Source organism: Oncorhynchus clarkii, chromosome 20, assembly GCF_045791955.1.
Source record: "Oncorhynchus clarkii lewisi isolate Uvic-CL-2024 chromosome 20, UVic_Ocla_1.0, whole genome shotgun sequence".
NCBI lineage: Eukaryota > Metazoa > Chordata > Actinopteri > Salmoniformes > Salmonidae > Oncorhynchus > Oncorhynchus clarkii.
The window spans coordinates 38,277,058-38,302,762 of NC_092166.1; the positions used below are offsets into that span (position 1 = coordinate 38,277,058).

General features: G+C 41.7%; 1 protein-coding gene across 1 annotated transcript in view; it reads right to left on the minus strand.

Annotated features, from left to right (window-relative positions):
* LOC139376327 (serine/threonine-protein kinase OSR1-like) overlaps positions 1-23,405 on the minus strand; it is a 35,581-nt gene extending 12,176 nt beyond the window's left edge. Inside the window, exons 1-13 of the mRNA XM_071118721.1 lie at positions 23,183-23,405; positions 10,688-10,800; positions 10,137-10,245; positions 9,386-9,527; positions 7,363-7,418; positions 7,065-7,174; positions 6,646-6,747; positions 6,322-6,455; positions 5,794-5,842; positions 4,972-5,037; positions 4,207-4,329; positions 3,711-3,740; positions 2,685-2,836 (exon numbers count right to left, since the gene is read on the minus strand). Of these exons, the coding sequence (XP_070974822.1) occupies positions 2,685-2,836; positions 3,711-3,740; positions 4,207-4,329; positions 4,972-5,037; positions 5,794-5,842; positions 6,322-6,455; positions 6,646-6,747; positions 7,065-7,174; positions 7,363-7,418; positions 9,386-9,527; positions 10,137-10,245; positions 10,688-10,800; positions 23,183-23,252 (1,256 nt within the window). The 5' untranslated portion in view covers positions 23,253-23,405. The remainder of the gene's footprint in view (positions 1-2,684; positions 2,837-3,710; positions 3,741-4,206; positions 4,330-4,971; positions 5,038-5,793; positions 5,843-6,321; positions 6,456-6,645; positions 6,748-7,064; positions 7,175-7,362; positions 7,419-9,385; positions 9,528-10,136; positions 10,246-10,687; positions 10,801-23,182) is intronic.
* Between the last annotated feature and the right edge of the window lie 2,300 nt (positions 23,406-25,705).

A 25,705-nucleotide genomic window follows, 5' to 3' on the forward strand; every position in this document is an offset into this window, starting at 1 on the left:
CAGCTGCAGCGTCATCTAAGATAGTCGCAACCCCACAAACGCAGCTATTGTAAGAACATGTTGAAGATAAATACACAATGCAGAGACAGTGAAAAGTTCAAATATGACAACAACCCCAACGACGCAATACTTCTGCAGAAATGTAAACTCTCTCCGGCTCAGCAGCAGAGTTTGCTGGATGCAAACCCCCCAGGGTAATAACCAGCTTTTGCCCCTCCAAAATAATGCATTTTAGGCTATTCATTGATTGAAAACCAGTCGATGTAGCACGAGAGCTGCTGATACAGCTCAAACAGCTATTTGTTGCTTCTGGAGTGAAACATGGACTTTAAAATCAGCCCAATCATTGTGCAACAATTCTAAAGGCAAAAATGCTTTGGTCACAATTAAAAATATATATTTTTATTTCTCAACTGGTAATTGAAGCGCAATTACCATTCAAGTGCAAAGGCAATTAGGCAGGTTTCAGCGCATCACACAACTTTGCAATGAGCTGGAGGCAGTATACATTTTGAAAATATATAGTTAGTTAATTTATTTAAACCTAAACATTTTACTAATTATTATGAGGCACTTCTTAACATGCTTCAAAGTATCCTAGTCAAAATCCAACCAAACATGCAGACAATTATTTTATAAAGACTTTCACATGCCATTGAAACCAGTAAGCTTGTTCTCTCATGTTCCATTGGTTTTCAAATGAACATTCTTTCATTGTCCAGTAGCCAAAGGCACAATCCTAGTCATATTAGTAACCCATGTTAGTTGATGATAATCCTAGTCATTATCAACCCTGCTAGTTGATGATAATCCTAGTCATATTAGTAACCCTGCTAGTTGATGATAATCCTAGTCATATTAGTAACCCTGCTAGTGACGATAATCCTAGTCATATTAGTAACCCTGCTAGTTGATGATAATCTTAGTCATATTAGTAACCCTGATAGTTGATGATAATCCAAGTCATATTAGTAACCCTGCTAGTTGACGATAACCCTAGTCATATTAGTAACCCTGCTAGTTGATGATAATCCTAGTCATATTAGTAACCAACCCATGCTAGTTGATGATAATCCTAGTCATATTATCAACCCTGCTCGTTGATGATAATCCTAGTCATATTAGTAACCCTGCTAGTTGATGATAATCTTAGTCATATTAGTAACCCTGATAGTTGATGATAATCCAAGTCATATTAGTAACCCTGCTAGTTGACGATAACCCTAGTCATATTAGTAACCCTGCTAGTTGATGATAATCCTAGTCATATTAGTAACCAACCCATGCTAGTTGATGATAATCCTAGTCATATTATCAACCCTGCTCGTTGATGATAATCCTAGTCATATTAGTAACCCTGCTAGTTGATGATAATCCTAGTCATATTAGTAACCCTGCTAGTTGATGATAATCTTAGTCATATTAGTAACCCTGATAGTTGATGATAATCCAAGTCATATGATTAACCCTGCTAGTTGATGACAATCCTAGTCATATTAGTAACCCTGGTAGTTGATGATAATCCTAGTCATATTAGTAACCCTGCTAGTTGATGATAATCCTAGTCATATTAGAAACCCATGTTAGTTGATGATAATCCTAGTCATATTAGTAACCCTGCTAGTTGATGACAATCCTAGTCATATTAGTAACCCTGGTAGTTGATGATAATCCTAGTCATATTAGTAACCCTGCTAGTTGATGATAATCCTAGTCATATTAGAAACCCATGTTAGTTGATGATAATCCTAGTCATATTAGCAACCCTGCTAGTTGATGATAATCCAAGTCATATTAGTAACCCTGCTAGTTGATGATAATACTAGTCATATTAGTAACCCTGCTAGTAGATGATAATCCTAGTCATATTAGTAACCCTGCTAGTTGATGACAATCCTAGTCATATTAGTAACCCTGTTAGTTGATGCATCTTTAGATCTCCCCTCTCAACATTTCTAAAGGATGTTTCCATCATCACATGAAACCGTTCACAATGGTGTTCTCTCATTAATTAGTTCTCTCATTATGGAACGAACATTCGCACGTAGCCTACTGCCCTGTGTGCATTGCTGTGGTTATGTGGGAAACAATAAAAACCACATTGTCTGATCAATTAGGCCTATGAAAGGGGGAGACCTAGCTAACCTGGAGGAGGAAAATATTGTCCAAAAACAAACAAAAGTAGCAATGACCCAATGATAAAGACAGTGAATATAAACACTCACCAAGGATATGGTTGATGTTCTCCACTGGTGCCAATAAGACAGGCTACTTTTCCCTCAAATAAGCTGAGAATTTTGATAACTAAAAGACAGATTGGAGTCTTCTCATTGTCTCTTTACAGCAATAGCCAAACTTTTTTTCCACGATTGTGTATTTTTTTATATTGCAATATTCATGGCTGGGTCTCTCTGCTTTTCACTGACGGTCGCAACTCAACAATCATCTATTTGGTCCAAACTGAGGGCCCTTCCGGCTGTAGGCTATGTGATTTAAAATAATCCACAGCATTGGGTGGGTGGACGCCCTAATCGTGGGTGGACGCCCTAATCAGGTTATGCAACCAATGCATATGGGGGTCTGGTGAATTTCTTAAATGCCCGGTCAATTCAAATGCTGCCAGTATAATGTCTGGTGCCACATTTTCCTAACGGAAACAATGTCACCCACCACTAGATGCGTACCTCAACCTCAACACCAGGCTGATGGGGACTTTGGTGGCGGCAGGGTCCTGGGCTACAGCGTCTCCCTGGGTAAGGATGGCCTCAGCTGGCTTGTCGTGCCCTGCCCCTCCTGGACGGAGCAGACTGGGAGAACCATCCTCTGGAGGGAAGATCTGAGGTGGACCAGAGATAAAGAGATAAACTCATGCTGTATCAGAAAGAGATTAATCCACCTTTTCACGTGAATGTGGTTTTGGTTGTCAACCTTGTGGTAATATTACCAAAGCTACCTTTCAAGGGATACTTGGGATTTTGGCAATCAAGCCCTTTATCAACTACCTCAGAATCAGATTAACTCATGGATACCATTTTCGACTCTGCATCCAGTATCAGGGGAGTTAAAGGTAGTTATGCGAGCCAACGGTAACAAGCATTAGCGCAATGACTGGAAGTCTATGGTATCTACTAGCATGCTAGCAGTTACCCATAGACTTCCAGTCACTGTGCTAACGCTAGTAAGCCACTGCATTAACGCTAGGCACGCAAAGGCATACAAATTGGTATCCACTGGTTCATCTAACTATGGGGAAGTAGATAAATGGCTTAATTGTCAAAATACCAAATGATCCCTTTAAGATGAAGGCACTAACTATAAGTCACACTGGATAAGAGTGTCTGCTAAAAGAGTAAAATGTAAATGCAAAGCCTTTTTACACTGTATTCTCTCAGGCCATGATGCTGTCAGCCCTGGGCTAAGAGCAGTGTGAACGTGGCTATAGATACTTATGCCAAGTCTTACAATGCATTATGACTGCACCATATTGCATTGTATACCTGTATGCCTTAAGCGAAGTGTTATCACATGATCTGCATGTCCATACACTTCTTTTGGGAGACGGCAGATTAAAGAGTTAGATCAGGTCTTTGGCAATGATTCTTCTGATACAATTTCATACAAAACTAAAGCCCACCGGCATCCTATTGTTTCTGCAATGAACAGATGAAAGGTTTTTAGGTGTTCTGATTTATAGCAACACCAGGGCTTACCTCGATGGATCCATCTTTCACTCTGGGAGACTAGAATGGGATACGACACAAAGATTAACAGACCTCAACAGAACATGCAATGAAGGTTTTCCCTCCCCACAGAATAACAGGTTGATTGATTGAGGAGTCCTAGGTGGCATTGAACCACGACAGGACTTAAGGTTACAGCTAGCAGACATGGGTTCAATAATCAATATCTGTGCTTGATTGAACTTGCTTGGTACAATGAAAACAATAGAATAGCTGCAAGAGTGTAAACCCACTCCAGGCAGACTAGAGCAAACCATAAGGGATGGTTTCCCAGACACAGATTAAATCTAATCCTGGACTAAACAGCACTTCCGATGAACATCTCCATTGAGAATGCTTTTTAGTCCAGGACAAGGCTTAATCTGTGTCTGAGAAACCATCCCGAAAGCTAAGTATTGTAAAGATTTTCAATAGTATTTGAACGTAGGTCTGATGTCTAGGTTAAGGGTAACTAGGTTAGTCTCACCCTTAGAGCTGCCACGGCTGCCTGGCCCTCCTCACTCTCCATATCCAGCTCATCATCACTCCACTCCCACTCCCCGTCTTCTGTCTTGTGGAGACGACCACTGGAACCAGGCACACGGCGCACCTAAACACACTATTTTATCTTTAGCGTGGCATTGTGTGGTTTGGAGTAAAAAAAACATACCTTGGACCAGTCCCTCGAAATCATGTACACAAACTTTTAATATCGTAAATCCATAGACACAAAATGCAGCATTTCCCTGCCATACTGTAGGCCTACTGACACAAAATGCAACATTTCCCTGCCATACTATAGGCCTACTGACACAAAATGCAACATTTCCCTGCCATACTGTAGGCCTACTGACACAAAATGCAACATTTCCCTGCCATACTGTAGGCCTACTGACACAAAATGCAACATTTCCCTGCCATACTATAGGCCTACTGACACAAAATGCAACATTTCCCTGCCATACTGTAGGCCTACTGACACAAAATGCAACATTTCCCTGCCATACTGTAGGCCTACTGCTGTACATAGCAGGAAGGAAGTCATTATTTCAAAGCATGATGTGTCTATGTAGATTACTGTGTTTGATGTCACTATGTACACTAACCTGGAATAAGCCCTGGGGCCTGTTCGGGAGGCTGTATCGCTGAATAACATTTTTATAGAACTGCATTGTGTAGAACAGCTATGACTGTGTCATGTAGAATTCCACTGTGTGAGTATGCCAAGGGTTATAATTTTGTTGTCTCGTACCCTTTTGGATCTGTCTCCTATCGATGGACCTTTCTGAAGGAGCTTCTCTTCCAAGTATTCATTATTCTGCATGACAGAAACAGACAGACAAGATTAAATCCCATGACAACATGGCTCTATTTTTCTTTGCAACAGCAGCCACCCGAGTGGCGCAGCAGTCCAAGGCACTGCATCTCAGTGCTAGAGGCGTCACTACAGACACCCTGATTTGAATCTAGGCTGTATCACAACCGGCCGTGATTGGGAGTCCCATAGGGCGGCGCACAACTAACCCAGCGTCATCCGGGTTTGGCCAGTGTAGGCCGTCATTGTAAATAAAAATCTGTTCTTAACTGACTTGCCAAGTTAAATAAAAATAATATTTGTCAAAGGTACTACATATTACGGATGCACATACACAGTGTACAAAACATTAGGAACAGCCGCTTTTTCCATGACAGACTGACCAGTTGAATACAGGTGAAAGCTATGATCCCTTATTGATGTCACTTGTACATATGCCATTCAGAGGGTGAATTGGCAAGACAAAATATTGAAGTGCCTTTGAACAGGGTTTGGTAGAAAGTGCAAAGCGCACCGGTTTGAGTGATTCCAGATCTGCAACCCTGCTGTTTTTGTTTTACGCTGAACAGTTTCCCGTGTGTATCAAGAATGGTCCACCACCCAAAGGATATCCAGCCAACTTGACACAACTGTGGGAAGCGTTGGAATCAACATCCCTGTGGAACGCTTTTGACACCTTAGTGTAGAATGAAAAAATTGAGGCTGTTCTGATGGCAAAATCGTTTTGTACACTCAGTGTATATATAGTATCTGTCTTACCTTTGCTTTAGTGAAGAATTTATGCTTTAGCAGTTCAGCAGCAGTCGGTCTGAAAGACAGAGAGACAATTCTTTACTACTCTGCAGGACCGTAAACGCAACATGGCGGGAAGAGAATCCATTCAAAAAATAAAATGGGATTAAGAAAAGTTGAGAACGAGAATAAGATGACTAGGTGAATAATAATAATAGCTGCTTTCTGGTGTGCCATACAAAGGACAATGCTAACTTGGAGAAATTGTCTGATTACTAGAATCACATTTGTTAGATTAGGGTTGAAGCAAAAGCCTGAAGGGGGAAGCTCTCCAGAAATACTCCTGCGCTATACCCATCTCAGATCAGTTACATAGTCAGTGGTCCGATGTGACTCAGTTGGTTAGACCGTGGCCCCTGCAACGTCGGGGTAGTAGGTTCAATTCCCACTGGGGCCATATACTAAAATGTATGCAATCACTGTACTGTAAGTCGCTTTGGATAAAAGCATCTGTTAAATGGCATACATTGTATTATGAGAGTGTGGGATAGTCACCTTTTCTCAGGCTCCTTCTGTAGACAGAGTGAGATCATCTTCCTGAAGGACTTGCCATACTTCTTCACCATCTCCTTGTCCTGGATGCCCGTCTCCAAGCAGGGAGGGTCATTCTGCAGGGTCAGCATCAGCACCTACACACACACACACACACACCAGGTCATGACTAGGTTATTACACAAACAACATGTAAGACAACATCAGTTGGCAATTGAATTCATATATATTTAGCCAGGATAGTCAGGATAGTCACAGAAACTGATTTTCAGGGGGATAAAGATGACACTGCTTCCACATCTTTCCAAGTAAATATGTATAAATCACCTTCATGGGCGGATATTTATGATATGGGGCAGCGCCTGTAGCTAGCTCAATGGCTGTGATCCCGAAACTCCAGATATCTGCTTTGTAGTCATAACCTCTGACCTGAGGAGAGAGGAAGAATACTTGTAAGATATCTTTTCAAATATCTTCTAAAAGAGCATCTGTTCTAACAGTTAGACATATAAAATGGTAGCTGACAAACAATCACGACATAATAAAGTGCTTGTAATTTCTCAAAAGATCTGAAGCAAGAGGAAATTGTGTATGTCTCCACTACGCTCTTTGGAGGTGAATTAGTTTTCATCTAGAAGTTAGATCGAAATAGAAGATAAGGAGAGTGATAGCGAAAGCAAGAGATAGAGAGAGAGACAGCAACAGAGAGAGAAAGAAAGAAAAACAGAATGAGGATTGCCACCCACCTGCTCCATGACCTCTGGGGCCATCCAACATGGCGTTCCAACAAATGTCTTTCTGACCTTTGTTCTGGTCATATCTCCTCCCGCCGCTAAGAAGGCACTCACACCAAAGTCTGGGATAGACAGAAGGGAGGAGAGAGGTGAGAGTTGGTAGATAGAAAGATCAGAGAGATAGGCAACCAACCAACAGACTTGTTCCAGAGGAGTAAATGCTAGGAAGGTTGTATAATTTGTATCAGTAAAAAACACAAGTAAATAAGCTTAAGGGAGTTGGGGTCTTAGGACACATGACCATCCATACCTGCGATTTGCACAGAGCCATCATCCCCGAGAAGAATATTACCAGCCTTCAGATCCCTGTGAACAGAAAAAAACAGACTAACCAGATGAATCAGTATCAGGAATCGCCTTTAATGGAACTAAACTAAGCAGTAGGTAGTACTAAAACGGAGTCATTATCCTGTGTGTCTGTGGCCTGTTTGAGCTGTAAACCATAAACTATATTTATTTGCTCCTGATAATTGCACTCCATAAATCTGAGCCAAACATGCTGATCAGTGCATACTACTAAAACGGAGTCATTATCCTGTGTGTCTGTGGCCTAGCTGTATGGCACTGTGGTGCTTCAGCTGGATGACAGATCAGAGCCTGTTTCAGTAGCCTGTTTCATCTTTATGACACTGTGGTGCTTCAGCTGGATGACAGATCGCTGTGTGTTCCTAGGGAGAAGCTGTTGAATGAATGAGGGAGTTTACATGAAGGGAGGAAGTTAACCTTTTTGGGATAGGGGGCAGCATTTTCACTTTTGGATGAATAGCGTACCCAGAGTGAACTGCCTCCTACTCTGTCCCAGATTCTAATATATGCATATTATTATTAGTATTGGATAGAAAACACTGAAGTTTCTAAAACTGTTTGAATGATGTCTGTGAGCATAACAGAACTCATATGGAAGTCGAAAACCTGAGAAAAATCCAACCAGGAAGTGGGAAATCTGAGGTGTGTAGTTTTTCAACTCAGCCCCCATTGAAGATAAAGGGTGATATTAGTTAGGTTTCACTTCCCAAGTTCTTCCAATAGATGTCAACAGTCTTTATAACCTGTTTTGAGGTTTCTACTCTAAAAGGAGGGGCTCATAAGGGCTCTTTGAGTGAGTGGTCTGGCAGAGTGCCACAGCCTCGGTCTGGCGCGCTCACGTGAAAGGTAGCTACGTTCCAATTCATTTGTACAGACAAAGGAATTGTCCGGTTGGAACATTAATGAAGTTTGATGTTAAAAACATCCTAAAGATTGATTCCATACTTAGGTTGGCATGTTTCTACGGGCTGTAACGGAACCTTTTAAACTTTTCCTCCAACGTTCGGTGCGACCTGAATGCGCTTTTGGATTTGTTTACCAAACGCCCTCACAAAAGAAGATATTTGGATAGAACTGATGGACATTATCGAACAAATCAAAACATTTATGGTGGAACTGGGATTCCTGGGAGTGCATTCTGATGAAGGTCATCAAAGGTAAGTGAACATTTAAAATGCTATTTCTGAGTAAAGATGACTACCCAATATGGCGGGTATCTTTTTGGCTGCTTTGTTGTCTGAAGGCTGTACTCAGATTATTGCATGGTTTGCTTTCTCCGTAAAGTTTTTTTGAACTCTGACACAGCGGTTGCATTAAGGAGAAGTTTATCTAAAGTTCCATATATAATAGTCATATCTTTATCAATGTTTATTATGAGTATTTCTGTAAATTGATGTGGCTCTCTGCAATATCACCGCATGTTTTAGAACTACTGAACGTAACGCGCCAATTTAAACTCAGATTTTTTTATATGAACTTTATCAAACAAAACATACATGTATTGTGTAACATGAAGTCCTATGAGTGACATCTGATGAAGATCAAAGCTTAGTGATTCATTCTGTGTTTTTCTGTGGCTTGGTGGTGACCTAACATAATAGTTTGGGGTGCTTTCGCTGTAAATCCTTTTTAAAATCAGACACTGTGGCTGGATTAACGAGAATTTTATCTTTAAAATGGTGTAAAATACTTGTATGCTTGAGGAATTTTAATTAGGAGATTGTTGTTTTGAATTTGGCGCCCTGCACTTTCACTGGCTGTTGGGGGGGGGGGGTTCCTAGACGGTTAAGAATTAAATAGGATGTGTGCCAATTTCTTTGACTTGCATGTCACAACTCAACAAAATGCACCTATAATTTGACTTTGGTCAGAGAACAACACACAGGTAATGGCCATGCTAAATATTTCAGGCTCAAAATCAAGTTTAGGTTAAAAAAAAAACTACCAAAAAAACCATGTGACTGCACCTGTGAATCTGACCATTCTTATGCAGGTACTCCAGTCCTCCCAGGACCTCTTTAAGGATGGTGGCTATGGACGACTCATCCAGCACCCCAGACTTATGCTCCCCACGAGATATGATGTGTTTAATGATGTCCAGTACTGAGCCTGACAAAGAAAGATTGAGAGAGAGAGAGAGAGAGACAGAAGCAATGAGAGGTCACTTAGTTAGCTGTAGGATTCAACATGCGTCATAGGAGGGTGAACAGTAAAATCATGAATTTCTTGGTCAAGTCCTTTTATGTCAATAGTACTTTACTTCAAAAGTCTAGTTATTTAGATTTTGTGATCAGAAATAGCTATCACACACATGCACGTTTCATTACAAGCACAGGTAGACCACAGAATATATAGAGATAAAAGAAGGTGTCCATAACAGGCAGCAGGGATAGTCTGCCCTGAGTTGCTCTATCCCTCCTCTATCTCTTGGCAGTGTTACTGCATGCCAGGAGGATGGACAGTACTGGGCTGAGAGTCAAGGCCACAGCTGGAGAAAAGCTGCTGCTCTGTGGCCAAAAGAGCTTGGTAAGCAGGCACCTGGGATGGAGATTTCAAATACAATTTCATTACTAATATCAACACTATATTAACAGTCGAGCTGGCAACAACCTGATATCAATCTCAATTCCATGTCATCCCAATCGTGCCATCCCAGGCAGTTTGAAAGGTCAGTGCAGGGGCAGCCATTAGTACATGTATTCTAACAGTAGTACTTACCACCACTGAGTAGCCTCATTACCAGCCACAGCTCGTCCTTCACTACGAAGGATGTGTAGTAGGACACGATGTTGGGGTGGTGGCACTGGGACATAGCCTGGATCTCTTTCTGCAAAAAAAGGAAGAGAAAGAGAGAGAGAATCTGAGAGGACTGTAATCAGTCTCAGCAATGCAGTTATAACATCTTTCTGTCTGATTTTGTGTGTGTGTGTGTGTGTGTGTGTGTGTTGTATGGTGTGTATGTGTGTCTGCTGCTGCACTCTCACCTTTTCCAGCCCCTTCTCTACAGCTAGCCTATACCAGAGGGTGGGTAAATAGATAAAGGGCTTCATTGCTAAAATACCACACTATCCCTTTAAGAGGGCTTGCTATCAAATTATTAGATAGTATTTATTAGATAGTATTGATTGCTATACTGTCAACTCCTGAAAGACATTGTGCTCTAAACATGTGAGTGCGTGCATACCTGTCCGTCTGTGTGTGTTTGCGTGCATGTGTGGGAGCGCATCTGTGGCATGTGTCTGTAGTGAATGAGTGTGTGTGTGTGTTACCAGGAGCTCGTCCATACTGGTCTGACACTTCTCCAGGTTGATGCGTTTAATGGCCACCCTCTCCTTCCTGGGCTCACAGTAGGCCGCCTGCACCACAGCCGTGGCACCACTCCCTGAAGAGGAAAAGTAGGGGGGGAAGAATTAGAATGTAACACGCATCCAAAGTGGCACCATTACCTGGGACACACCACTGTTTGGAACACATAAGGGTTTAACTAATCGTAATGTTTTGTTACCAGACAACTTCAACAAACAAAAAAAAACAAAAAAATCGGGAGAAAAGAAAAAAGAGGGAAGAATTCGAATTAGATGGCAACACACTCATTGGACAGGGAAACCATCAGGTTTTAAATGAATGTGTAATAACCAGACAATTTCAACAAAACCAAGAGGAAGACAGAGGGGGAAGAATGTAACACACATAGGTAAACCATGAGGGTTTAAATTACAGTAGCTAATCATTTAACTCCCGTGTTTGACAACGAAGACATATAAATAAATCCAATTGTAAAATAGTCTTCTCTTTTTAGTCCTAGACATGGCTCAAATTACAGTAACTGACCCGACAACTACAACAAAAGCCAATAAGAAGTCAGTTGGGGAAGAATGTAAGTTGCACATTTATAGGAAAACTAACTAGCTACAGTAATGTTTCAATACTCAACAACAATAACACCCCTGTATTTACAACAAATAAATATTTGTTTATTTTACAGGATAAAATTGAGGTGTCCAAATTAAAAATGAAAAAATGTAAACCATTAGTAACAAGAGCAATAAGGCAAACATCTAATAATAATAACAACAATTAAACAATAACACAAATATATACAGTACCAGTCAAAAGTTCTGACACACCTACTCAAGTCAGGGTTTCTTTATTTTGACTATTTTCTACTTTGTAGAATAATAGGGAAGACAAAGCTATGAAATAACACATGGAATCATGTAGTAAGCAAAAAAGTGTTAAACAAATGAAAATATATTTTATATTTGAGATTCTTCAAAGTAGCCACCCTTTGCCTTGATGACAGCTTTGCACACTCTTGGCATTCTCTCAACCATCTTCATGAGGAAGTCACCTGGAATGCATTTCAATTAACAGGTGTGCCTTGTTAAAAGTTAATTTGTGGAATTTCTTTCCTTCTTAATGCATTTGAGCTAATCAGCTGTGTTGTGACAAGGTAGGGGTGGTATACAGAATATGGTCTTTTACCAAATAGGGATAAGTCCATATTATGGCAAGAACAGCTCAATTTAGCAATGAGAAATGACAGTCCATCATTACTTTAAGACATGAAGGTCAGTCAACATGGAAAATTTCAAGAACTTTGAAGGTTTCTTCAAGTGCAGTCGCAAAAACCATCAAGTGCTATGATGAAACTGGCTCTCATGCGGACCGCCACAGGAATGGAAGACCCAGAGTTACCTCTGCCGCAGAGGATGAGTTCATTATAGTTACCAGTCACAGAAATTGCAGCCCAAATAAAAGCTTCAGAGTTCAAGTAACAGACATATCTCAACATCAACTGTTCAGAGGAGACTGCGTGAATCAGGCCTTCAAGGTCGAATTGCTGGAAAGAAACCACTACTAAAGGACACCAATAATAAGAAGACTTGCTTGGGCCAAGAAACACGAGCCATAAACATTAGACCGGTGGAAATCTGTCCTTTGGTCTGATGAGTCCAAATTTGAGATTTTTGGTTCCAACCACCATCCATGTCTTTGAGAGATGCAGAGTAGGTGAACAGATGATCGCCGCATGTGTGGTACCCACCGTAAAGCATGGAGGTGGTGGTATGATGGTGTTAGGGTGCTTTTCTGGTGACACGGTCTGTGATTTATTTAGAACTCAAGGCACACTTAATAACCAGCATGACTACCACAGCATTCTGCAGCGATATGCCATCCCATCTGGTTTGCTCTTAGTGGGACGGTCATTTCTTTTTCAAGAGGACAATGACCCAACACACCTCCAGGCTGTGTAAGGGAAATTTGAAGAAGGAGAGTGATGGAGTACTGCATTAGATGACCTGGCCTCCACAATCACCCGACCTCAACCCAATTGAGATGGTTCGGGATGAGTTGGACTGCAGAGTAGTGTTTCCTCTGCGTAAGTGTGGGCATGCGCCACGGCAGAATCATTGCCGCCACACAAAAAGAAACATCCTATGTCTACCAAACATAGTTTCAATAAAGTTCCGTAAAGCACATTTGCTTTTCTTGGTCAATAAAAAATCTGTCTGGGTTCAACACAGTTCTGAAGGTTATTTAGCTCTGTGAGGTAGCCTGCAACTCAAGAAACACAGTTCTGAAGGTTATTTAGCTCTGTGAGCTGTGGCAGGTAGCCTGCAACTCAAGAAACACAGTGTGCGAGTGACCAGTGTTCGATAGAAGCTCTGCGGCGCGAAACACAATTCACTTGAATCACCTCAGAGTGCACCTTCGTGAGAAACTGCAAGAAAGGTACATTAGCTTGCTTGTTTGACTAACATTAGCTAGCCAACTACACAAGCTAGCTATCACATAAAAGCTCTAACATAATTTAGATCTATAATATTGCTGCCACAATTGTAACAGCAATAAGCTATCCAATATCCACAAGTATGTTGAGGATAGAAACATGGTTAACATTACTAGTCGAGCAAGTTAGCTAGCTACTTCGTTTGGAACTGTATTAAGTGCAAGCAAGATAGATACATTTATCTGACCTTGATTAGATTTTTTTTCTCAGATGAGTTTATTGAAGTATTTCCAGCCACAGCAGCGAAAGAGGGAGCAGGGACAAGAGTGTCAGGTAACGTCACCTTAGCTTGCTATCGTAAAATCAGCCGGAATTAAATTAAACTTTCTTTAGTTCGCCAACTCTTTAAAAGCTTAAGCTATCATTTTATAACAAGTGTATGGCTTACTATACGCAGAAGAAACACTTCTATGTGGTCCAACTCATCCCAAACCATCTCAATTGGGTTGAGGTCGGGTGATTGTGAAGGCCAGAAAAGAGGCAGAATCCCAGGAGTAAGGTAGGAATGCATGAGGGACAGAATGGAGCTGAGAGGAGAGAGCCAGGAGGGGAGATGGAAGGAGAAAAGGAGAGAGGAGAGCAGAAGAAAGAGTAGATAAAAGGAGAGTGGTGGAGGAGGATGAGGAGGAGAGGAGTAAGGCCAAGTGTGCACAATAGGCAATCCGAATGGGACCCAAAGTGGCTTAAAATTTACAGACTGACCCTGTGGCTATATAACACGCCAGATGGTCAGTCAAATTTCCTTTAATTAGGCTAGGGGTAAAAATGTTTGTGCAAATTTAGTCTGTACTAGTCTACAGCCTTATGTGAAGTGTTGTAATACTTGCTATATGTAATAGGTATTGCCCAAGCCACCAGTAATTCCACTAAACTACACTTTCCATCCCGTCTAGGAATGTTCTGCCGCCTGTGCCGTCAACATAGGAAGGATGCTAAGAGGGGTGTGTCAAAGCACCCTTTTATTGAAATAGGGGCCCAGATTCATCAGTTGGACTTGGCAGTAGTCCCCAGATCCTCAAAAAGTTCTACAGCTGCACCATCAAGAGCAACATGACTGGTTGCATCACCGCCTGCTATGGCAACTGCTCAGTATCTGACCGTAAGGCGCTACAGAGGGTAGAGCGTACGGCCCAGGACATTACTGGGGCCAAGCTTCCTGCCATCCAGCACCTATATACTAGGCGGTGTCAGAGGAAAGCCCCAAAATTGGTCAAAAAGACTCCTAATGCTCTCATGCAGGTTTCAGTGTTACTTGCCTTGAAGCGAGCATAGAAGCAATTTAGCTCGTCTGGTAGGCTTGTGTCACTGGGCAGGTCGCAGCTTGCCTTTGTAGTCTGTAATAGTTTGCATGCCCTTCCACATCTGACAAGCGTCGGAGCCAGTGTAGTACGATTCAATCTTAGTCCTGTATTGGCGCTATGTCTGTTTGATGGTTCGTCTGAGGGCAGAGCGGGATTACTTACAAACTTCCGGGTTAGAGTCCCGCTCTTTGAGTGGCAGCTCTATCCCTAGTGAGGATGTTGTGAGGATGTTGCCTGTAATCCATGGCTTCTGGTATGTACGTACAGTCACTGTGGGGACAACGTCATCGATGCACTTATTGATGAAGCCAGTAGTATGAATGAGTAGGTGTGTCCAAACTTGCGACTGGTACTGTATATACATTAACAGCATAATAATGTTGTACAACTACTAATAAGCCTAGAACTAATAAAAACTATGGCTACAACTCCTGCATGCTTTGTTGACTACGAACTTTCTTTACCCAACAGTGGGACAGACTATTTGTCCCCACGCTCGGGACTCTGACTATTGGTTACACAGAGTTTTGGCCTCCTATCCCATCCTAACCACCTCTCGCCGGCATTCTATTCAAGTTACCTGATGAAATTGCTGTACAACATGATCTTGTTGCCATCTGATGCACATTCAGATGTCATAACATCAGCACTGCAGAGCTTTCTCTGTCCTCTGCCGTGCCTTGACTGTATTGCTGTTGATGATATCTGGAAATGTCCATGTACACCCTGGCCCACCTACTGTTGCTAGCCCCAATTCTGACTTGTGCTCTGATATCTGCTTCATTGATTTCTGCTCCCGTAAAAGCCTAGGTTTTCTGCACGTTAACATTAGAAGTTGTATTTTTGGAAGTGTGGGTTCAATCCAGATGTGTTGGTTATTACTGAGACGTGGTTAAGGAAGAGTGTTTTGAATACTGATGTTAAAGGTTATAACCAGTAAGGTTATAACCTTTTCGGCAAGACAGATCTTCCAAAGGTGGGGGAGTGGCCAAGGATCACCTTCAGTGTTCGGTTGTCTCCACTAAGTCTGTCCCCAAACAATTTGATTTGCTGGATTTAAGTATTAAACTTTCAAATACCTCTGTTGACTGTTGCTGGGTGTTATCGCCTTCAATCAGTCACCTCATACAAGTACTTGGGAGTATGGCTAGACGTTACTCTGTCCTTCTTTCAGCCCATATCAAAGCTGCAGGCTAAAGTTAAATCTAGACTTTGTTTCCTCTATCGTAATCGCTCCTCTTTCACCCCAGCTGCCAAACTAACCCTGATTCAGATGACCATCCTGCCCATGCTAGATTATGGAGACATAATTTATAGATCGGCAGTTAAAGGTGGTCTCGAGCAACTAGATGTTCTTCACCATTCGACCATCAGATTTGCCACCAATGCTCCTTATAGGACACATCACTGCACTCTGTACTCCTCTGTAAACTGGTCATCTCTGTATACACGTCGCAAGTCCCACTGGCTGATTCTTATTAAAAACCCTCACTCCCCCTTATCTGAGATACCTACTGCAGCGCTCATCCTCCACATACAACACCCGCTCTTGCCAGTCACATTCTGTTAAAGGTCCCCCAAAGTACACACAAAAGCTCCGCTTTTCAGTACGCTGCAGCTAGTGACTGGAACGAGCTCCAACAAACACACAAACTGGACAGTTTTATCTCAATCTCATTCAAAGACTCAATCATGGACAATCTTAATGACAGTTGTGGCTGATTTGCATGATGTATTGTTGCCTCTACCTTCATGCTGTTGTCTGGGCCCAATAATGTGTGTACCATGTTTAGTGCTGCTACCATGTCTTATTGTCTCTCATCATAAATACATACATACATACATACATATACACAGTTTAAGTCAGAACTTTACATACACCTTAGGCAAAAACAGTTCAACTCAGTTTTTCAATATTCCTGACATTAAATCCTAGTAAAAATTCCCCGTCTAAGATCAGTTAGGATCACCACTTTCATTTGAGAATGTGAAATGTCAGAGTAATAGTAAAGAGAATGATTTATTTCAGCTTTTATTTATTTCACATTCCCAGTGGGTCAGAAATTTACATGCACTCAATTAGTATTTGGTAGCATTGCCTTTAAATGTTTAACTTGGGTCAAACATTTTGGGTAGCCTTCCACAAGCTTCCCACAATAAGTTTGGTGAATTTTGGCCCATTCCTCCTGACAGAGCTGGTGTAACAGTCAGGTTTCTAGGCCTCCTTGCTCGCTCACACCTTTTCAGTTCTGTCCACAAATGATCTATAGGATGGAGGTCAGGGCTTTGTGATGGGCACTCCAATACCTTGACTTTGTTGTCCTTAAGACATTTTGCCACAACTTTGGAAGTATGCATGGGGTCATTGTCCATTTGGAAGACCCATTTGCGACCAAGCTTTAACATCCTGACTGATGTCTTGAGATGTTGCTTCAATATATCCACATAATTTTCCACCCTCATGATGCCATCTATTTGGTGAAGTGCACCAGTCCCTCCTGCAGCAAAGCACCCCCACAACATGATGCTGCCACCCAACCGTGAAGCACGGGGGATGGTGTTCTTCGGCTTGCAAGCATCCCCCTTTCCCTCCAAACATAACGATGGTCATTATGCCCAAACAGTTATATTTGTGCTTCATCAGACCAGAGGACATTTCTCCAAAAAGTACAATCTTTGTCCTAGTGTGCAATTGCAAACCGTAGTCTGGCTTTTTTATGCTGGTTTTTGGAGCAGTGGCTTCTTCCTTGCTGAGAGGCCTTTCAGGTTATGTCGATATAGGACTCGTTTTACTGTGGATATCGATACTTTTGTGCCTGTTTCCTCCAGCATCTTCACAGGGTCCTTTGCTGCTGTTCTGGGATTGATTTGTACTTTTCGCACCAAAGTACGTTCATCTCTAGGAGACAGAACGCATCTCCTTCCTGAGCGGTATTACGGCTGTGTGGTCCCCTGGTGTTTATACTTACGTACTATTGTTTGCAGAGATGAACGTGGTACCTTCAGGCATTTGGAAATTGGATGAAACAGATTTGTGGAGGTCTAAAAAAAAACATTTGAGGTCTTGGCTGATTTAAAACAAGTTTTAATGACCTAAGTGTATGTAAACCTCCGACTTCAACTATATATATATATATATATATATATATATATTTTTTTTTTATTCCAGCCCCCATCCCCGCAGGAGGCATTTTGCCCTTTTGTAGGCCGTCATTGTAAATAATGTTTTTTTCTTAACTGACTTGCATAGTTAAATAAAGGTTAAATAAATTTAATACAAGTAATACATCTAAGTACCTATAATATATATCCTTTGCTGGAAGGATATTAATTATATAGCTAATATACTATAATTAATATCCCTTTGTTGCAAGGTTTTTGACATCTTGGCATTTGTATCAACAGTGATTTGTGAGATGTTTGGCCTTATTCAGGTCTCTAAGACGAGCCAGCCAATTTCACAGAAACAAAAGCCTGAAATACAGGACATGGCACCGACAGAGATGGTCGCCTCGCTTCGCGTTCTTAGGAAACTTTGCAGTATTTAGTTTTTTTTAATGTATTATTTCTTACACTGTTACCCCAGGAATTCTTAAGTCTTATTACATACAGCCAGGAAGAACTATTGGAAATAAGAGCAAAGTCAACTTACCAACAATACAACCAGGAATACAACTTTCCCGAAGCGAATCCTCTGTTTGGACCACCAACCAGGACAATGGATCGGACCTAGAATTCCTCACAGGCACCTCGACAGCCCTGAAAGAACTTCATTGGACTCTATGTAAACTGGAAACCACATATCCTGAGGCTGCATTTATTGTAGCTGGGTATTTTAACAAAGCTAATCTGAAAAGAAGACTCCCTAAATTTGATCAGCATATTGAATGTACGACCTGGGCTGGCAGCATTCTGGATCATTGCTACTCTAACTTCCGCGACGCATACAGAGCCCTCCCTTACACTTTCGGTAAATCTGACCACAACTCCATTTTGTTGCTCCCAGCTAAAAGACAGAAAATAAAACAGTAAACTCCCGTGCTCAGGTGTGTTCAACGCTGGTCCGACAAATCTGATTCCACGCTTCAAGACTGCTTCGATCACGTGGACTGGGATATGTTCTGCATAGCCTCAAACAACAACATTGATGTATACGCTGATTCTTGAGCGAGATTATTAGCAAGTGCATCGGTGATGTTGTACCCACGGTGACTATTAAAACCTTCCCCAACCACAAACCGTGGATTGATGGCAGCATTCGCGCAAAACTGAAAGCGCAAATCACTGCTTTAAATTATGGCAAGGCGACCGGAAACATGACCGAATACAAACAGTGTAGCTATTCCCTCCGCAAAGCAAACAAACAAGCCAAGCGTCAGTATAGAGACAAAGAAGAGTCGCAATTCAACGGCTCAGACGCGAGAGGTATGTAGCAGGGTCTACAGTCAATCACGGATTACAAAAAGAAAATCAGCCCCGTCACGGACACCGATGTTTTGCACCCAGACAAACTAAACAACTTCTTTGCTTGCTTTGAAGACAATACAGTGCCACTGACAGGGTCCGCTACCATAACCTGCGGGCTTTAGTTCACCGGAGCCAACGTCAGGAAAACATTTAAACGTGTTAACCCTCGCAAGGCTGCTGGCCTAGATGGCATCCCTAGCCACGTCCTCAGAGCATGCGCAGACCAGCTGGCTGGCTGGTGTGTTTACCGACATATTCAATAGATCCCTATCCCAGTCTCCTGTTCCCACATGCTTCAAGAGGGCCACTATTGTTCCTGCTCCCAAGAAAGCTAAGGGAACTGAGTTAAACGACTATCGCCCCGCCCCGTAGCACGCACTTCCACCATCATGAGAGTAGTTTGAGAGACTAGTTTGAGAGACTAGACCATATCACCATCCACCCTATCTGACACCCTAGACCCACTCCAATTTGCTTACCGCCCCAATCGGTCCACAGATGGCGCAATCACACTGCACACTGCCCTAACCCATCTGGACAAGAGGAATACCTATGTAAGAATGCTGTTCATCGATTACAGCTCAGGATTTAACACCATAGTACCCACCAAACTCATAATTAATCTCAAGACCCTGGGTCTCGATCCTGCCCAGTGCAACTGGGTCTTGGACTTTGACGGGCCACCCCCAGGCAGTGAGGATAGGAAACAACATCTCCACCCCGCTGATCCTCAACACTGGGGCCCCACAAGGGTGCGTTCTCAGCCCTCTCCTGTACTCCCTATTCACCCACGACTGCGTGGCCATGCACGCCTCCAACTCAATCATCAAGTTTGCAGACAACACTACAGTGGTAGGCTTGATTACCAACAACAAAGAGACGGCCTACAGGGAGGAGGTGAGGGCCCTCGGAGTATGGTGTCAGGAAAATAACCTCACACTCAATGTCAACAAAACAAAGGAGGTGATCGTGGACTTCAGGAAACAGTAGAAGGAGTACCCCCCCTATCCACATTGAAGGGACAGTAGTGGAGGAGGAAAGATTTAAGTTCCTCTTCATACGAGTCATGGACAAACTGAAACTCTTAAAGAAGTTACAGGTCTGTGAGAGCCAGAAATCTTGCTTGTTTGGAGGTGACCAAATACTTATTTTCCACCATAATTTGCAAATAAATTCATAAAAAATCCTACAATGTGATTTTATGGATTTTTTTGTCTCATTTTGTCTGTCATAGTTGAAGTGTACCTATGATGAAAATTACAGGCCTCTCTCATCTTTTTAAGTGGGAGAACGTGCACAATTAGTGGCTGACTAAATACTTTTTTGCCCCACTGTATATTCTAGACTCTATACCAGAGGTGTGGACTCGAGTCACATGACACAAATATGATGACTTGCAACTCTACTTTAACCTCTTGGAACTCCCCATACCGGATCCGGTATCATGAAATGAAATAAATATGCCATCTCGCAAGCTTAGCCTTTTGTAAACAAAACTGTCATCTCAGATTTTCAAAATATGCTTCTCAACCATAGGAAAACAATAATTTGTGTAACAGTAGCTAGCAAACAAAGGATTTAGCGTTAGCATTAGCGTTAGCATCCAGCACGCAACATTTCAACAAAAACATAAAAGCCTTCAAATAAAATCATTTACCTTTGAAGAACTTCTGATGTTTTCAATGAGGATACTCTCAGTTGGATAGCAGATGCTCAGTTTTTCCAAAAAGATTCTTTGTGTATTAGAAATAGCTCCGTTTTATACATCACATTTGGCTACCAAAAAAAACCCGAAAATTCAGTCCTCAAAACGCGAACTTTTTTCCAAATTAACTCCATAATATCGACTGAAAACATGGCAAACGTTGTTTAGAATCAATCATCAAGGTGTTTTTCACATATCTCTTCATTGATACATCGTTCTTGGACACATGCTTTCTCCCCTGAATCAAATGGTAAAGTGGAAGCAGCTGGCAATTGCGCACCGAATTCGACGCAGGACACCAGGCGGACACTTGGAAAATGTAGTCTCTTATGGTCAATCTTCCAATGATATGCCTACAAATACGTCACAATGCTGCTAAGACCTTGGGCGAACGACAGAAAGTGTAGGCTCATTCGTTGCGCAATCACAGCCATATAAGGAGAGAATGGAAAACAGAGCTTCAGAAATTCTGCTAATTCCTGGGTGATGCATCATCTTGGTTTCGCCTGTAGAATGAGTTCTGGGGCACTTACAGACAAAATCTTTGCAGATTCTGAAACTTCAGAGTGTTTTCTTTCCAAAACGGTCAAGAATATGCATACCAATGACTCGTGACTTGACTTGGACTTGAGCCTTATGACTCGACCTGACTTGATACCCTCCCCGAGCCCAAATATAAAAAATGATGCTATTAAAAAGTGTGCAGCGCATCAACTCTTCATTTAACAGATTACAGTTTGAATCGGACAGCAGCCAATCAAATTGTGCGTGGAAGTGCAAAGGAACGTCGGCGGGTGAATTCAGATGGAGCCCTTGGAAAGACGGTACCCAAAATAATTATTTTCGGATATAAAGACAGCGTTGTATAAAACAAAAAACGGATTGCAACTTGCAAAACATGCGGGAAGAAAATTACAGACGGAGGCGAAACAATTTCCAACTTCATTCGACATTTGAAGCTGCACAAAACAGTAAGTTATGGCTAATATAGCCGACAGCTATCCATCACACGAGGTTGTGTGTTTATGAGTGTGTGTAACTTGTTTGTTTCATGGGTTCGCTGGCTTGTGATGTCTGGAGCCTGTATTGTTATGTGCCGTCCTCACTGCTAGCCTAGATTAGACTTGCTGATTGACGAGCCACCACGCTTTTTGGAGCTGGACAAGATCAAATGAGCACATTGCACATTTGTGGCAGAGTGCCTCCTAGAATGGTTGTGTACTCTTCCTAACCTGCTGATTACGGCGAGTGCTTGAACCTCTGTGTTTATGCTTCACACAAATCCTACCATCCCCCTCTCTGCTGGCCTCCGCAGTTTTGAGCTTTCTCCATTGATAATGAACGGCGGCTTATTTCATCTGAGGCACCGCATTCAGATACAGTTTTCCAGATAGAAATGCAATATATAGATCTGTACTCGATTCTCTATTCTACACAGCAAAGGCTGTTTTAGGTGATGTATTTATATGTGAATTGCCATGTTGGATGGCCAGCAGACACTCTGCTACTTAATTCATCTTCAGGAGAGCAACCACCCCACACGACCAGACCCAGCCTACCACGCCTCTTCTGCTGTCACAGATTGAGAGGGGAGTCTTTCTCATGGCTACCAAATGTATTTCCATGGATATATAACGTTTATTTGTAAAGTAAAAAATATATAGATATTTTTAAAAGCATTCATGATTTGCATAAATGTAATATACTAACTATTACTCTTGTTAAAAACCATGACATGGGATTACATTTGGTGAAGAGCAAATTATGACTTGTTTAGGACTCGAAACTCAAAGTTTATAATTTGAGACTTGAGTGCCAAGAATTGAGACTTGTAAATAATGACTTGGTCCCCACCTCTGCTCTATACCATCTACTGCATCTTGCTTTGCCGCACGGCCATCGCTCATCCATATATTTGTATGTACATATTCTTAATCATTCCTTTACACTTGTGTGTATAAGTGAAATTGTAAGACTACTTGTTAGATATTGCTGCACGGTCGAACTAGAAGCACAAGCATTTCGCTACACTCGCATTAACATCTGCTAACCGTTTGTATGTGACCAATAAAATTTGATTTGACTAATCTAGTAGCTACCAACTCCATACTAACACAAGGTATGAGTGACTCATTAAGCCCTATCATGCCTTCTTTCAGAGAAAAAAGGGAACCACCCACCTCCATCCTGCCCCTAGCTAGCACTTCACTTGTCCTGATTTACCTAGTTCGCTAGCTCCAGTAGCTTCGGGAAGCTAGCTACGCTAATTAGCTGCCTAGCTAGCTAGTAATCCATGAAACGCACAACTGAGAAACAGATGTGTGGCCTATGTCTAACGTTACTTCAATATATTTGCTAGCTATCAAAAGTACGGTTGGTGGTTAGCTGTAGGTTTAGCTGACCAACTATAAGTTAGCGAGCTAGTTAGCTGTCTTGCAAGAAAGCCAGCTTAGCTATGACGTTAGCATGCTAGCTAGGTGTCTAACGGCATACTCACCAATCACCTCGTTGAGCACATAATCGTCCTTGTTGATGGACCAGGTTTGAGCACTCGGGTCCTCTGTCATGGCTTCGTTGGAGGTTTACACTGTTTACAGTGTTATAATGAATGTGGTGGGTTGGTTTTCAAGAAATGTAACGCGATAATTACTCCATTCGGTTCTGGGATGTTAGCTACCTCACACTGACAGTTCCTGCAGCCACTGTCAACACAACTTTGACACTTGCGAGGCGCCTCGATGCCGAAAGTGGAATGAAAAAGACGCCATCTTGAGTGTGGCAATAGGTGGCTAGATATGGAACGCTGTTTGGGTATTAGCGTGTCAAAACAGACACACGTCAAATAACACAATTACAGCGGTGTAAAGTAAAAAATACTTTAAAGTACTACTTAAGTCGTTTTTGGGGGTATCTGTACCTTACTTTACTATTTATATTTGTGACTACTTTTACTTCTTCTTCACTACATTCCTTAAAACCTCTTGAAGCTAGCTATTTCTATGTTTGGAAAAATAACGTTCCCAAAGTAAACGGCCTATTTCTCAGGACCAGATGCTAGAATATGCATATAATTGACAGATTGGGATAGAAAACACTCTAAAGTTTCCAAAACTGTCAAAATACTGTCTGTGAGTATAACAGAACTGATATTGCAGGTGAAACCCTGAGAAAAATCAAACCAAGAAGTGGCTTCTATTTTGAAAACTCCATGTTCCATAGCCTCCCATTGCTCCATTTAAAGGGATATCAACCAGATTATTTTTCCTCAAGGTGTCCACAGTCTTCAGACATAGTTGCAGGCTTTTATTTTGAAAAATGAGCCAGAACGATAATATCGCGTCAAGTGGATAGGTGGGGGCTCTCAGACTGAATTGTGCGCAAAAGAGAAAGGCGGCCGTTGTTACTCCCGGTCCTAGTGAAAAGCCAACTGTCCCGTTTGATATATTATCGAAGAGATATTTGAAAAACACCCCGAGGATTGATTATAAAAAAACATTTGACATGTTTCTGTGGACATTATGGATATAATTTGGAATTTTTGTCTGCGTTGTCGTGACCGCTCTTTCCGGTGGATTCCTGGGGATAACGCACCAAACTAACAGAGGTATTTGGATATAAAAAATATCTTTATGGAACAAAGGAACATTTGTTGTCTAACTGGGAGTCTCATGAGTGAAAACATCCGAAGATCATCAAAGGTAAACGATTAATTTGATTGCTTTTCTGATTTTCGTGACCAAGTTACCTGATGCTAAGTGTACTTATTGTTTTGTCGAGCGATCGATAAACTTACAAACGCTTGTATTGCTTTCGCTGTAAAGCATAATTTCAAAATCTGAGATAACAGGTGGATTAACAAAAGGCTGTGTTTTGCAATATTGCACTTGTGATTTCATGAATACGAATGTTTTCTAGTAATATTATTTGACTGTGGCGCTATGCTATTCAGCGTTGCTGATGACAATTATCCCGGATCCGGTATGGGTGGTTCAGAGAGGTTAAGAAAATATTGTACTGTTTACTCCATACATTTTCCTTCCGAAAGTGTTCGTTACACTTCGAACGGTTAGCAGGACCGGAAAATGGTCAAATTCACGCATTTATGAACCGAAGATCCCTGGTCATCACTACTGCGGACTCACAAAACACACATGCTTAATTCGTAAATTATGTCTGAATGTTGGAGTGTGCCTGTGACTTTCCGTAAATAAAATAAAAAAATCTAGAAACTTGTTTGCTTAATATAAGAATTGTTTTATTATTTATACTTTTACTTTTGATACTTTAAACCAAATACTTTTAAACTTTTACTCAAGTAGAATTTTACATGGTGACTTTTACTTTTTCTTGTGTATTTTTTTATTTAAAACCTGTTTGGGATAGGGGGCAGCATTTTCACGTTCTGATGAAAAGTGTGCCCAGAGTAAACTAACTGCTACTCAGTTAATAATAGCAATAAGGCACCTCAGGGGGTTGTGGTATATGGCCAATATACCACTGCTGTCAGACAATCAGCATTCAGGGCTCGAACCAGCCAGTTTATATTATAAGTTTGTTATTTGTCGTGTCCCTAAGAACAGCCCTTAGCCAGCAGAGATGGCCGCCTCGCTTCACATTCCTAGGAAACTATGCAGTATTTAGTATTTTTATGTGTTATTTCTTACATTGTTACCCCAGGAAATCTTAGGTTTTATTACATACAGTCGGGAGGAACTATTGGATATAAGAGCAACGTCAACTTACCAACATTACGACCAGGAATACGACTTTCACGAAGGGGATCCTCTGTTTGGAAGACCACCCAGGACAATGGATTGGTTCCCAGCCGGGTCAGGCTCTGTAGACAGGCATATTGCGCACCGCTCCCAAGCATACTACTCACCAATGTCCAGTCTCTTGACAACAAGGTAGACGAAATCCGAACAAGGTTTGCCTTCCAGAGAGACATCAGAGAATGTAACGTTCTTTGTTTCACGGAAACATGGCTCACTCGGGATACGTCATCAGCATCGGTACAGCA